Source organism: Lucilia cuprina, chromosome 2 (assembly GCF_022045245.1).
Source record: "Lucilia cuprina isolate Lc7/37 chromosome 2, ASM2204524v1, whole genome shotgun sequence".
Taxonomy (NCBI): Eukaryota; Metazoa; Arthropoda; class Insecta; order Diptera; family Calliphoridae; genus Lucilia; species Lucilia cuprina.
The window spans coordinates 10,345,082-10,359,295 of record NC_060950.1 but is presented as its reverse complement, the minus strand read 5'-3'; the positions used below and the strand labels follow the sequence as shown (position 1 = coordinate 10,359,295).

At 30.2% G+C, this 14,214-nt stretch overlaps 4 protein-coding genes across 4 annotated transcripts; 1 reads left to right on the top strand and 3 right to left on the bottom strand.

Annotated features, from left to right (window-relative positions):
* Positions 1-486: 486 nt before the first annotated feature.
* LOC111685377 (post-GPI attachment to proteins factor 2-like) lies at positions 487-2,137 on the bottom strand. The gene is made up of 3 exons (XM_023447636.2): positions 1,950-2,137; positions 1,159-1,886; positions 487-1,083 (listed from the first exon to the last, which is right to left on the bottom strand). The coding sequence occupies exons 2-3, from the start codon at positions 1,784-1,786 to the stop codon at positions 947-949; spliced, it is 765 nt and encodes a 254-aa protein (XP_023303404.2). The 5' UTR covers positions 1,787-1,886; positions 1,950-2,137; the 3' UTR covers positions 487-946.
* Positions 2,138-3,500: 1,363 nt separating this feature from the next.
* On the bottom strand, positions 3,501-6,165 carry LOC111685374. Its single transcript, XM_023447634.2, has 6 exons — positions 5,694-6,165; positions 5,482-5,628; positions 5,073-5,367; positions 4,326-5,009; positions 4,127-4,257; positions 3,501-4,067 (listed from the first exon to the last, which is right to left on the bottom strand). Exons 1-6 carry the CDS (start codon positions 6,048-6,050, stop codon positions 3,528-3,530), a joined length of 2,154 nt encoding a protein of 717 aa, XP_023303402.2. The 5' UTR covers positions 6,051-6,165; the 3' UTR covers positions 3,501-3,527.
* Positions 6,166-7,058: 893 nt separating this feature from the next.
* Positions 7,059-8,186, top strand: LOC111685380 (peroxisome assembly protein 12). Its single transcript, XM_023447638.2, has one exon. The coding sequence runs from the start codon at positions 7,174-7,176 to the stop codon at positions 8,059-8,061; it is 888 nt and encodes a 295-aa protein (XP_023303406.2). The 5' UTR covers positions 7,059-7,173; the 3' UTR covers positions 8,062-8,186.
* LOC111685378 (probable ATP-dependent RNA helicase DDX28) lies at positions 8,166-9,994 on the bottom strand. The gene is made up of 2 exons (XM_023447637.2): positions 9,059-9,994; positions 8,166-8,993 (listed from the first exon to the last, which is right to left on the bottom strand). The coding sequence occupies exons 1-2, from the start codon at positions 9,911-9,913 to the stop codon at positions 8,256-8,258; spliced, it is 1,593 nt and encodes a 530-aa protein (XP_023303405.2). The 5' UTR covers positions 9,914-9,994; the 3' UTR covers positions 8,166-8,255.
* Positions 9,995-14,214: the final 4,220 nt, after the last annotated feature.

The window sequence follows — 14,214 nt, the reverse complement described above, 5'->3', positions numbered from 1 at the left end:
CTCACCACACCAAAAAAAATGTTTATTTTGATAAAACAGCTGTTACGGTTTGTTTTTCGTCGGGTTGTTTTATTTATGTGCATCTATTTGTTTGACTTTCAAACAAGTTTGGAAACCTTTTCAAAACGTATCGGTATGTTTATATGATGGTTTTATCTATCTATTAATGACTAAGTTAATTGTTCTTGTATCAACGACACGTGTAAAGTCAGTGTGGCTGGGTTGACAATCCTTGGTCGGTGTTCGTTAAACTCCAAGTCGTTCCGCTGTGAAGAACCAATTGTCGTGGGAACGTGACTAGGTTAGTGTTTTAGTCTGGTATACCAGAGACGGGACGAAGCTATTAATAAAACATAATACTATTTCTTCATATCTTACTCGATTATGGATTTGTTATTGTATTTAACTAATAAATGTTTGATTTGGATTACACTGTACCGTATTGAGGATTTCCGTAATATTGTAAACTTATTGTTTGGACTTTTAGAAAGTAGATTTTTATTATATTATATTTTTCCTTAATTATTTTAAATTGTAGCCTTCTGTCTTAATTAAATATTTTAAGTTACAAAAAATATTAGGTATAAATATAATTTTATGTGATAAACAAGCTAGCTAATTTTTTTTCCTAGTAAAGGACAAAAATGAATCTATGTACATTTTTTGTTAAAAAAAAATTAATTCCCTGAAGCTGGCAAAAATTTGAACGTAACATAAGTTATTATTATTATTATTATTAAAAAACAATAATTAAAAATTTAATTTTTTTTGGAAGAAAAATACTTTGAAATCGCACAGAGGCTAGAGAAATTAGCCTCAAACGATTTTAAACTTAAAAATAGTTAAGTTTTAAAATGTATAACATTGTCGATATAGAAAAATAAAGAAAATTTTTAAAATTTTCAATATTTTTAAGAGTCAAAATGAAGCAATTTTAATTGAACAACTATAAGTGGGATAAATATAGACCATTTTTCCAATCGAAGCAGATATTAACACCAAAGAAATCCCAATAAGCAGTCATATGATAACCCATATTGCTAAAAACTACTATATACTCGAATAAAGCAAAAAAAGTATAAACTAAGAAAGAAAAGAGAAAAGTAAGTAAATTTTTTATTAAGAAATATTAAAAAAAAAATATATAAGGCCACTTACCTCCTGGTTCACATTTAGCATTGTGTCTTAGAAAAAAATAACCCGCCATAGCAAATGCCACCAAATTCGTTAGAAATAAATACAATTTAAATTTAACCGATTTCTCCTCCAATGTTGTTAATTGCAATTTACGACCATTTTTATGCAGAAAATAAGTTATCAACATATAAAGCTCACTGCAGGCGATAAATGTAACAAATGAATTCCGATGCATTTCATAATTATCCGATGAAGTCCACAGCGATAAACTTAATAGAGCAAAATTCTCTATAACATTCAATGAGACCGCAGTGTGAGCAAAAAATCGACGATTTTTACGTATATGATCGCGATAGTATTTCGAATAGATGTGTGATACAGCCAAGCGTATGGGTAAATGTAATATTATGGCCAATCTCCAGACAGATTTTTGGGGCTCATAATTTCCTATGGCCGCTGAAATAGAGGGCAGGTAATTGCGTACATCACAGTGCGTATAGGTGGCCCGTTCAAAATCAAACATTAAGGTCCAGAATATGGTAAAAAGGAAAGCACCAAATGCCAAACTTATAGCGCCTATAGCTAATTTCGAGAAAGCTATTTTAATAAGGGTCTTTGGAGCATCTAAACGTTCATATGTGGGTAACATTTTCCATTAGTATTAACGTTGATCAATTGGGTGTTTTTTTGTTTTGTTTTAATTTATTTTAATTGGTCAGGGGCTTAAGATAATGTGTGACTAGTGGGTGCTGCAATAAATTATATTTTTATGATTATTTACACATTTACTAATTTTATGGTTAAAAATTTACCTTGCCACTCATAATTTTATATTTATTGTGTTTAGTTTTCGTTTATTTACTTTACTATTTGTGTTGCATTTTATTAATTGAGGTTTTTTATATGTGTTGCCCTTATTATTTTAATTCCAATCAATTTATCAAGGTATTTGTTTTACATTATATTTTGTTGTTGTATTTATCATAGTACTGTTGTTGTTATAATGTACGTAAACAAAAATTTACTCTGAAAGAGTAAACATTTCACTTTGCCACTCTACTATTAGATTTCTGCGGCGTTCAAAATTTACAGCAACTACGGCGGAGAATAATGTTTTTGGTTGGCAACACAGGATAAACATGTATGTGCTGGATTACACAGTAAATCTTTTCTTAAAATTTTGATCTCTTGCAATACTGAGTTTCTTCTTTTTCTCGTTTGTACCAACAAATCAATGCAATTAAAAAGTAATTTCTGTACCGAAAGTTTCTCTATGCAAAATGTAAGTAAACTTTAAAAATGAAAACTGTGTTATTATACAATTACAACTGAACCCAAAGAAACGTATATAGTTAACAAATTGAGGTATTTTCGAGTAGGGTTCGATTTTTTTCGACTCTTCGACTTTTTCCGACTTTTCGACTATTTTCGACTTATTTCGACTATTTTCGAATTTTTCCGACTATTTTCGACCCTTTCCGACTTTTCAACTTTTCGACTTTTTTCGATTCTTTCCGACTTTTAGACTTTTATTTACAAAGTCGACTTTTCGACTTTTTTCATAGACGATAGTCGAGTTATCGACTTTTTTGGAACAAAATAGTCGACTTCGACTTTTTTCTACAAAAAGTAGATTGTTCGATTATTCGTAAGTCTATTTTCGAGTTTATTTAGACCTGGTTCACACTAGGAAACTTTTTTTTGGAAACTTTTGATTTCTCTTTCTCTCACACACAAAATCAAAAGTTTCTCAACAAAAGTTTCCTAGTGTGAACAATGTCTACTGTCTTTGTAGCTGGAACAGAGATTGCTAGGGTGACCTTCAAAATTTCACCGAAATTTCTTTCAGTGTATGTAAACTTCTTCGATTATGGGAGTGTTTTTCACATAAAGATAAACTACATTCTTTGTTTAAACCTAGTTTAATATATGTTTTGTGTTTTTCAGTAAACAGCAACGTTATTAATTATCTTAGTTTAACTGAGTGTTATTGGTTAATTAAACTTAAGTTATAAGTGAGAAAACACAATTAACAAAAACAATAAAACAATGATTTCGGAAGAACAAAAACTTAATATTTTAAGTAAATTGCAATTTTGTGATTTGTTTTGTTTCATTAATTATTGTTTTAAATGTTTATTTAACATTTTCCAAAATTTTTAATTTTGCAAAAAACAGCTGTTTTGAGTGAAAAGTTGGCAATACTAACAAAGTTAACTGAACTTAAATCCAAAACTGAAAAACACAATCATCGATAAAAGTCCGCCTAAATTTGTTCCTAGTTTAATCTAACAGCAAGTTAAGTCTAGTTAAACTGAGTAGAAACCACATATTTTTATTTTAAATTAACTTACATACAATTTTATATATATTTTATATTATTTCTAATATTATATATTTAAAAAGTTATAACTACATAATGGTATCATAGATTTTTCATTCGTTAGTGGTTTAAATAATCTTCTCTTCGCTATTAGAATATCATTTTGACCACAACCATTCAATAACTTTTCATTTTGTTGCCCCAAATCGGCCGTTTGTAAACCAAATTTATTTTTTCCTTTAATAATCACCGGACGACAACCGGCAAATTTAAACCGTATATTACCTGCTCGATTTATATTCATATTGATGGGTTTTAAATCGGGAAATACTTCCTTGATTGAAGGTTTAGGCTTTAAAGCCTTGTTTGGGTCATCACCATGACACATAGCGGCCGCTAGAGTGCTCCATTCTAGACGTCTAACACCCAATTTGGGATTAAATTTAAACGTGGCCGGTTTACGTCTTAAATAGCGATAATTTAAGAACTTTTCATAGTACTGAGCTTGATAGCTCATAAAGGGTTGTAATTTATCGCCACCGCAGACAAACTCTAACCATTCGTAGAGAAAAATATCATCATGACCTTGTAGGAATACCGCAGATACCTAAATATTAGAGGAAATTTATTTATCAATATATTTAGATTTCGTTTAAGAGAAATTACCGTAAAATCATTCCATAGAGTTTCGGGTATATCTTCGGCTTTGAGTTTATACAAAAATGGTATAAATTCGCGAAAAGCATATTCTCCCAGGGCTATGAGACCGCGCATAGCTCGACTTATATAGTTGTAATCTAAAATATTAAGATTTACAGAATTTACTTGAAATCCCATTTTTTTTAAAAATTCCAAACTATTTTACCCCTTTCTGTACTGATAAAACGTCCCTCAAAGAACCGTTCCAGTCTTCGTACTATATGATATAGACATTCACTTTGAAAGTAACCATTAATAGCGGCTAAATGTCCCAAAGTTTCACATAACTCATCTACTATCTTTGCATCAACTGGACTGGCGAAATACTGAGAAGTTTGATAACTACCTCCGGCATTTGTTGCTGTAGTGTTGCAGCAATTTATTTCCTCTTCATCCATATCGGCTTGTAATTTGTAAATTTTCTCTGTATTATCTCCATTTGAATTTCCTTCTAAATTGTCCATAGTCGATTGTGTATGATCCATAAAATCTGCATCCAAATTATCAATCTCCATTTTAATGTTATTCTGATTAGAAGTATCTTCTGTTTTTTCATTTGCAACTGAGGAGTTTTGTACTTTGATGCTTTCATAGGGAGCTAATAGTTGACATATTAAAATTTCTGCCAAATGGAAATATTCTTCTCGAGCGTCTACATCGCGACATTGGGGATTAGAGGATAGAGCACGAAGTAAACGCCAGCAACGTTGACATATATCGGGACTTTGTTTAAAGGCCACGATTTGTATGATTTTGGTGAGTATTAAACGATAACAGTGACCCATTAAAGAACTAAAGGCGGCTTCTGTTAATACCGCATCCAAATCATCTGTGGAAGCATTTAATGCCACTTCGGTTTCAAAAAAAAAAAAAATGATTAGTATTCGTTTAGTTAACTTCTACATTTACCTACCATATATAAAAGCGGGTACATATTTCCTGATATTCTCCATATGTTTGTCTTCCATTGGCCAAGAACATTTAAAGTCGGCACCTTGTGGCATGTTAAAAGTGACATCTTTCTGATATTCATCTCGTAGTTCGATTATTTTATCAGAGTAGAAAAAATAACTGCCATCATAGTCGATGCGATCCCAATCACTATCCATGGCTCCTAAACAGGGAGGTACATCAGAATCACGTAAAACTTCGTTAACCAGATCATATGTTATAGAACCTCCTGAATGACGGGCATAGGTTTTAATATTCTACAAAAGAAATAGAACTTTTTATTTCTCACAATACAACATGTCCTTTTAGTAATCTAACTAACTTAGTTAAGACAGCTAGTTATTAGTGTTTTTTCAGACAATTTAACTTACATTAATCAATTCCCATAATCTATAGGAAGCATCTTCGGCAACTCGAGCGCAAACTTCTCCCGATAATTCAACATCACTTTGATCATGTTGTTCCCATATAATCTTAATAGATCTAGGCTCAAGACCTGCATAACTTTTGTGATTACTCTGAAATTGCATAAAAACCAATACAAATTGTAATGATTTATATTTTAATGCTTTACACAACTTACTCTCGAAGTAGTATTTAATTCATCTCTACCACCAGAACCTCCTGATACTCCACCACTGCCATGCTGTGGCATGGATGCGTCAAACACTCCACCACCAGACATGTAAGACGAAGTGGGTGTGGTTGGTGTTGTTACAATATTCAATTGATTAGTTTGATTGTTTTGTTGCTGATGTGTTATTAATTGTGCCGCTGTTGTTGAGCTGGACAAATTGCCGGTTGCATTTTTACTGGAACTACTGCTATTGTTAATTTCCAATTTATTAGATTTTGCTCTGGATTTTGCAGATTTTTTTGTCGATTTTGTTTGTGTCGTCTTCGGTGTATCTTCGTTTTGTGGCGTGGTGGAAGTTTTCATAATTTACTTTGATAATTTTCACACAAAAACAAAATTATAATGCAAAAAAATAAAATAAACAAAAGACTAGTATTGTTTTAATTTGCAAAATACAAACTAAAAACAATTGTTTTGTAAATATAAATAAAATTTTTGCGATGACATTTAGTAATGTCAATATATATTAAAAAAAACGCTGAAATAAACAAACTGCCAGTTTGTCTAAAGCAGAAAGTACATAATAGTGTTCTATAAATCGACTTTCGAATAATCGAACAATCGACTTTTTGTCGAAAAAAGTCGAAAAGTCGAAGTCGACTATTTTATTCCAAAAAAGTCGTTGTAAATAAAAGTCGGAAAGAGTCGAAAAAAGTCGAAAAGTCGAAAATAGTCGGAAAAAGTCGAAAAAAGTCGGAATAAGTCGAAAAAGGTCGAAAAATTCGGAAAAAGTCGAAAATAGTCGGAAAAAGTCGAAAATAGTCAAAAAAAGACGAAAAGTCGGAAAAAGTCGAAAAAACTCAACAAATTGCAACAAATAGAAAAAATATAAATAATTTTTTTTTTTATTAATAATAATAATGTTAAATGGCAACATTATAAATTTACGCTTCTGGCAACTTTATAAATTTTTAACTCTGGTCGGAAAAAGGCGAAGATAGTCGAAAAAAGTCGGAAAGTCGAAAAAAGTCAAAAGTCGAAAATAGTCGAAAAGTCGGAAAAAGTCGAAAAGTCGACTTTTTGTTTCAACTATAGAACCCTAGTACATAACACGCGTTAAGGCGACAACGCGCTTTTCTCGTTTTTTAAACTTTTGCTGCAGAAAATGTATTTTTGATATAATAGAACAGTCTGAAATTGTTTTTGGTTTTTCGAGAATGTATAATGAATTTAAAAATGACTATTTAATTTTTTTTTTATATTTTCAATAATTTGCTATTTTCAAAAAGTTGACATTACTTACTCAACGATAATTTTGATAACAACAAAGTGTTATCGAACATTTTGTCATCCCTTATGTTTACCTTTTGCAACAGCTGTTTGCTTGAATTTCTGTTATCAAAATTATTAAAAAATCAGAAAATTGTATAAAAAAGTAATTTAATTTATTTAAAATAAAATAATAGACATAAAAACACCTAAATAAATGGCTGAGGCTGCCAATGTTCGTCAAAATTTACAAAATGTACCCTCTATATTTGAAATATCTGCCGCTGAAACCTTGGACAATCTTATCTATCCGGCCCTAAGTAAAATCTTTGATTATTTTGGTCTACGTTTGGACTTTACGCTGTGGCCAACAAAACGCATTAAAGAAGAACTATCACCCTTATTTACCTGGTTTTTACAATATTTATATTTAAGCAAAAGAGGTTCATCGTTTGGTGAAAGTTTTTATGGTCTACAGAGAACCGATACCTTAAGTGGTAATCTTCTTTCCAAACAGCAAGAAATAATTTCCGCTTCTATTTTAACATTAATGCCCTATATTGAAAGAAAACTAAAGACAAGGGCTCAACATGCGGACATTTCCAAATGGGAGGAATATTTATTGAATTTATTTCATGCCTATAAAGCTTCCAAAGCAGTGCATACTTTTATGTATTTGATTAAATATGCCTCTAGTCATTCACCCATTTTTCGTGCCCTTAAACTAACACTACGCTATCCTAACGAACCACCCAAAGAAGATAAAACTACTTATGTTTTCTTAAAGTTATTAGAAGTTTTGGCATTTTTCCTACAATTTATACAATGGTGGTATTCAAATGATCAGAGACGTAAGGTGGGTGGTACCTTGGAAAATCCCGAGCCTTTAACTCTCACGGAGGATAGTCTTAAGAAATGTAATACACCAGCTGGTGATTGTCCTGTTTGTTTGATGAAAATTGAAAATCCTACAGCATGTTCGGTGTCTGGTTATGTGTATTGTTGGAAATGCATAGCATTGCGTTTAAAGGAACATTCCTCAACTTGTCCTGTAACTGGTTATGCCATAACTATAGAGGATTTAATAAGAATTTACGAATCGTAGTTGTGTTATTAGTTTGCTAAGTTTTTAAGAGTCTATAGTGATTTTGGTTTAGGGTTTAAAAAAACTAATGATGCATTTTTTGTAATAAAATTAAACTATAATTGTTAATAATTTTTTAATAAAAATTTAAGTTTTTTATTTAACAATATTTAAGTATATTTAACAATACAACATAACTATCATAATTATCTTAATCAAAATACTTCTTCATTTAAATGTTGTGGCATTTCCACACCCGCCTCTTTCATATCCTTCATTATTTTCTTATTAATAATATTCTTAATATTAGCATTAACATCGGGCAATAAACCTCCACATCTGGCAGCATGTTCAATACGTTGCACAACATCAATTTCTCTTCTAGACGAAATAAGATTTGTTACCAAACATTTCTCCATATTACCCACACGTCCTATACGACCAGCACGATGTATATAATCAGAGACGTGTAAGGGGAAATCAAAATTTATAACATGTCTGGCTCGTGTAGTATCCAAACCACGACTTCCTATATCAGTTGTGGACAGTACATCACATTCGGCATTTTGAAATTGTTCAAAACGTCCCAAACGTATTTTCATTAACATATCACCATTGAGATTGAGACAATTGATACCACTATTGTTTAGGAAGATCGAAACATAATCACAGGTGGGTGTTTTATTGGAGAATATTATGACGGGACGTCTTAGAGATAATTCCTTTTTAACAATAGACAAAAGATGGGCAGGACGGTCTGACTTGTTGACACGCAAAAAGCGTTGATCAACATGAGGCATTAGTTTGTGTAGATGAGGACTAACCACTTCTTGAATAGTTTGTATATCGATTACTTTGTGCAACAGTTCGTCAATATTGGTTGGCATAGTAGCAGAAGCTAAAACAAGTTGGGTGCCAATATCATCGGGTTTTTGGGAGAGATTTTTATGGAACTGTAATAACAAGTAGTTCAAAAATTGGTTTGTTTCAGAAATAATTTATAATTCATTCTACTCACCGGAAATCTTTTCATAAAATGTACCAGCTTATCGGAAAAGCTATCATCCAGCAAAGTATCTGCCTCATCTAACACCACATGCCTTACATGATCCATTCTATAAATGCCGGTAGTTACCAATTTGCTCATAGCTCCCACTGATGCCACCACAATATCTACATCTTCAAAATCTGGATTTAACATTAAATGTTTAGTGTTACCTCCTAAAATGGTTTTAGCTTGCACTTGCAAATTACGTGTCAATTTCTCTATAACACCACCAATTTGTGAAGCCAGCTCACGACTAGGTGTTAGTACTATGGCTAAAGGGGAATTAAGTTTACGCTGATTTTCACTTAGCGCCTTACGTTCCATAATCTTTTGTATTATAGGCAGAAGATAACAAATTGTCTTGCCACAACCGGTTTCGGCCGCTATTAAGGTATGATGATTTTCACTAAGTTGTGGCCATCCTTTACATTGTATGTTCGTTAAGGTTTTTACCTCCAATTCGGTTTTTAAATTATGCAGCAGGGTCTCGTCAAACCTTAATCTTGATGTTTGTAAAAATTCTTGTATATCGACCATTTCTTTTGCTTTTTCTTGTTCACTGACGGTTGCGTTAATTTGAAACCAATCACCTTTAGCTTTATTACTTAACCACCCCGTAGAGGCTAGAGATTGTGTGCCAAATTTGCAATGAGCCTCTAAAGGTTTATACAAATTGAAGGAGCTGCGTTTACATTGTATGAGGGCGGGTACTTGTTCTGTTTTTTTCTGCTTTGTGGGGGTATTTTTAGTTTGAAGTTTAGCCTGGGTGGCCGCATAACGTCGAATATTTGTATTTTGTAAGGTTTTTCTTAATATTTGTAACATTTTTTATTTATTTTATTAAATAATTTTGGATTAAACTTTTTCGATTATAACACACCGGCAGCGTGTTGTTATTTTTGTTTTTATCAACAGCTGTTTGAAATGAGTAAATAAATGTGTTATCGATAACGTTGTTTTGTTTTTAGAAAACACAGGGTGTTGCTTATATTATTTAAATTTAAAACAAAAATAATATCGTTTTAAAATAGGGTTCTATAAATTGAAAAGTCGGAAAAAACAGAAAAAAATCAAAAGTCGAAAAGTTAAAAAAAGTCGGAGAAAGTAGAAGAAAATCTAAAATGGTTGAAAAGTCGTAAAATGCCAAAAAGTCCAAAAAAGCTGGAAAAAGTCGAAAAGTTTTTTAAAGTTATTTATAGAATATTTATAAAAAATTAAAAAGTCGACACAGACTGGAGTTGAACTCAGTACTTTTCGTCCAAAATTTCTTTCCTTTGGAAATAATATGAAAAAAATCATAAAAACCTCAAAAAAGACCTTCTTATCCTTTGATCCAGCTTTCCAATTTATTGACTCCAGGACAAAAATTTTGAAAAAAAAATCAAAAACTCTAAAATAGTCGAAAAAAGTAAAAAAAAAAAACAGTCAAAAAGTAGAAAATTCGGAAAAGTCGAAAAAAGACGAAAAAAGTCGTTTAACGTCGAAAAAGGTAGAAAATGGTCGAAAATTCGGAAAAAGTCAAAAACTGGAAAAAAGTCGACTTTTTATAAAATACTAATAGTCTAAAAGCCGACTTTTAATTATATAAAAAAAGTCGAAAAATCGACTTATCATAAAATGGAAAAACTCAACTTTTAACTAAATGCAAAAAGTCGACTTTTCGTTTCAACTATAGAATCCTACTTTGAAATACTATTGGAAACATTATATATTCTTATATCATGTTTCCACGTTCAGATGAATTACGTAATTCAGTTTCTGAATGACTATTTTTTTTCCAAAAAAGTCGATAACTCGACTATCGTTTATGAAAAAAAGTCGAAAAGTCGGAAAGTCGAAAAAAGTTGAAAAGTCGGAAAAAGTCGAAAAAAGTTGGAAAAAGTCGAAAAAAGTCGGAAAAAGTCGAAAAAAGTCGGATAAAGTCGGAAAATGTCGAAAAATTCGAAAGAAGTCGAAAAATTCGGAAAAAGTCGAAAATAGTCAGAGAAAGTCGAAAAGTCGACTATTTATAAAATATTAAAAGTCGAAAAATCGACTTTTAATTAAATGAAAAAAGTCGAAAAATCGACTTTTAACTAAATGAAAAAAGTCGAAAAGTCGACTTTTCATAAAATGCAAAAAGTCGAATGTCGAAAAGTCGACTTTTCATAAAATGCAAAAAGTCGAAATGTCGACTTTTCATAAAATGCAAAAAGTCGAAATGTCGACTTTTCGATTCAACTATAGAAGCCTAAAAACAAATAGCAGATTTTTATAAATACTCGATAAAAATTCGAGATAACAGTTCGTAATTCATAACTTAACCTACGTTCAGTATGTTATTGGGTATTGAATGATGAATGAGACCGTGTGAACGGAGTATTATATTATTCCGGATATAACATTCTTCAGGAACATTGATTGAAATTCCATCTTCTTGAGATGTACACATGTTTAAGTAAATAATTTCTTTCTTCATTCGTTCACTCTATGTCATTTTATTTTATATTTATATGTTCTTCTTAAACAAGACCCGCTTAGAATTTGCACCCAATTTTTATAAAACCTACAATTTATTTGCTGCTTTACTTTATTTCAAAATTTATAATTCTAAACACGTCTTGATTTCTTTTACTTTAAAATCATGTATCATTTTAAATTTAAATAAAAAGTTTTCTTTTTTTCGTTTGTATGATAAATGTGAGAATGAAAATGTATATCGATAAAAAAATATACTAAAAATAAATAACAACTGTCTGCAAAGAGAAATTTGCCTAAAAATATGCTAAATAATACATATTTAACACCCACATACATATATACATATAAATGTAACCAAACCCGTTATGTTTTCACTATTAACGTCTCATTTTTTTTTTTGCTTAACATATGAGAACTTTTAAAACTTTATTTTAACACCCTTCAGCTACGTTTGAAAGGTATATATAAGATTGTCTTTTCATTTGTAATTTCTATAATATAAGTTTCTTACTATATAAAATCGGAGTCGATTTAGCAATATCCGTAAATCTGTTCGTTCGATTAAAATCTATAAAAAGGAACTAACTGGTACTTTTTCGTTTTTCAACGCTTATTTTTTGATGTTTTTTGCTGAAGGGTTTCTAAGATTCGGCTTAGCCGAATATAAAACATTTATTTATTTCGTTTTTCAACGCTTATTTTTTGATGTTTTTCGCTGTAGGGTTTCTAAGATTCGGCTTAGCCGAATATAAAACATTTATTTATTATTTGCTTAGTTGTTGTATTTATTGTTGTTGGTATTTTGTTTCACTTTAACCTTCAAAACTGTTAAGCATTTTTTTTCTCTTTAAATTTCTGTATGTGTGCATTGGTGTATAAAATTTGTTGTTGCATTTAATGTTGTGCTTTTTTTGTTCGTATTTTGTTTTGGGATATTTGCTTAACCGTACTAAGTCGTTTTAAATGTAAACGAGACTAAAACAACTGGAAAATAAAGGTTTATTACTTGGTTTTTGTATAAAGTCAAAAAAAAATTTTTTTTAACAAGTTTATGCACGTGAGCACATGCTACATATTTTTTTTTCGATATTTTGTTAGTATTTATAAACGGTATGCAGTTCTAATGGTTTTATTCTAATAAATGTATTTAAACATAAATATCATTTGGTTAGTTTTTATTTCTCTAGTTAAAAACCTTTTAAAAAGCATAATTTGATTTTTGTGCTTTTTCTGATACAAACACTTTACAAAATGTTGTAAAATAAATAAATTTTACCCTAAAACATTTTTGTTAATTATGTACGGAACTTATTTTCAATTAGCAAACCTCACAAAAATTATAGTGAAACCATTATATACCTTCATTTTTTTAAAATTTGATTACAAAACAAATTAAATTATTACACTGTTGATTAAAAGTAATATCAGTGGCGTATGAGTGTTAAATGTTAAGTTTGAAAAACAAATAGTCATCATACGCACTGTTGCACATGGTATAAGAAACTTTTTATCTATTACAAATTGTTGAATTTTGTTTCGAATTTTGACTTTAATCATCTATGAATTCAAATTAATTTGAAACCAAAGAAAACAAAACGTTATGTACATACATACATGCATACGTATATATGTATATGTATGTAAGATTATATTTTTCATTATCTGCTAAAACAAACACAATAATCATAATATTGATTGAATACCCTTATAAGTTAGAAAACATATTTTAAACATACATATACATATTAAAACATACTTAAATATCAGTTCAATTTACCGGAAATTAAGTGCTTAACGAAGTGTAAAACCCTTATTGTTTGATTATGGTTTCTTGATTTGTTTGATACTCATACGAATGAACAAAAAAAAAAAAAAAAAAAATGGAAAACAAAAAACCAAAAATAAAAATAGTACTCAACAGTAAAAACTCCTAAATATCATTTTCAATACATAAAATTTTCCCTTCACTACATCTATTGTTTTCCAATACATTCATTGTTTTTTATTTTGCCGCAAAGGTAGAAAAGAATGAAACGAATATTTGTAGTGGAATTTGAAGAAAAAGCAAGAAGAAGAAAATATGTATAAACAGAACAATATAAACTACGTAAAACGAAAGATGAGGGGAAAGGAAGTTGGTTATAAAATTGCCAAAAGGGATTAATGTTTGATTTTCATTTGAAATGTTGTTTGAAGCAGAAAATGAAGATACGTGTGCAGACGTTAATAGGGTGATCATTTCCTGGATTTTAAAAGTTTTTCATTTGGAGGACTAAGAAAGTAAATAACGATGTAACTAAGTAACTAACTAACTAAATAACTAACTAACTAACTAACTAACTAACTAACTAACTAACTAACCAACTAACTAACTAACTAACTAACTAACTAACTAACTAACTAACCAACTAACTAACTAACTAACTAACTAACTAACTAACTAACTAACTAACTAACTAACTAACTAACTAACTAACTAACTAACTAACCAACTAACTAACTAACTAACTAACTAACTAACTAACTAACCAACTAACTAACCAACTAACTAACTAACCAACTAACTAACTAACTAACTAACCAACTAACTAACTAACTAACTAACTAACTAACTAACTAACTAACTAACTAACTAACTAACTAACTAACTAACTAACTAACTAACT

Coding starts and splice junctions, on each gene's coding strand:
- LOC111685377 (XM_023447636.2), bottom strand. CDS start 1,786: ATGTTACCCACATATGAACGTTTAGATGCTCCAAAGACCCTTATTAAA. Junction 1,084..1,158: donor TGCTAAATGTGAACCAGGAG/GTAAGTGGCCTT, acceptor TTTCTTTCTTAG/TTTATACTTTTTTTGCTTTA.
- LOC111685374 (XM_023447634.2), bottom strand. CDS start 6,050: ATGAAAACTTCCACCACGCCACAAAACGAAGATACACCGAAGACGACA. Junction 4,258..4,325: donor TTTTATCAGTACAGAAAGGG/GTAAAATAGTTT, acceptor TTAATATTTTAG/ATTACAACTATATAAGTCGA. Junction 4,068..4,126: donor CTCTATGGAATGATTTTACG/GTAATTTCTCTT, acceptor TCTAATATTTAG/GTATCTGCGGTATTCCTACA.
- LOC111685380 (XM_023447638.2), top strand. CDS start 7,174: ATGGCTGAGGCTGCCAATGTTCGTCAAAATTTACAAAATGTACCCTCT.
- LOC111685378 (XM_023447637.2), bottom strand. CDS start 9,913: ATGTTACAAATATTAAGAAAAACCTTACAAAATACAAATATTCGACGT. Junction 8,994..9,058: donor ATTTTATGAAAAGATTTCCG/GTGAGTAGAATG, acceptor TTGTTATTACAG/TTCCATAAAAATCTCTCCCA.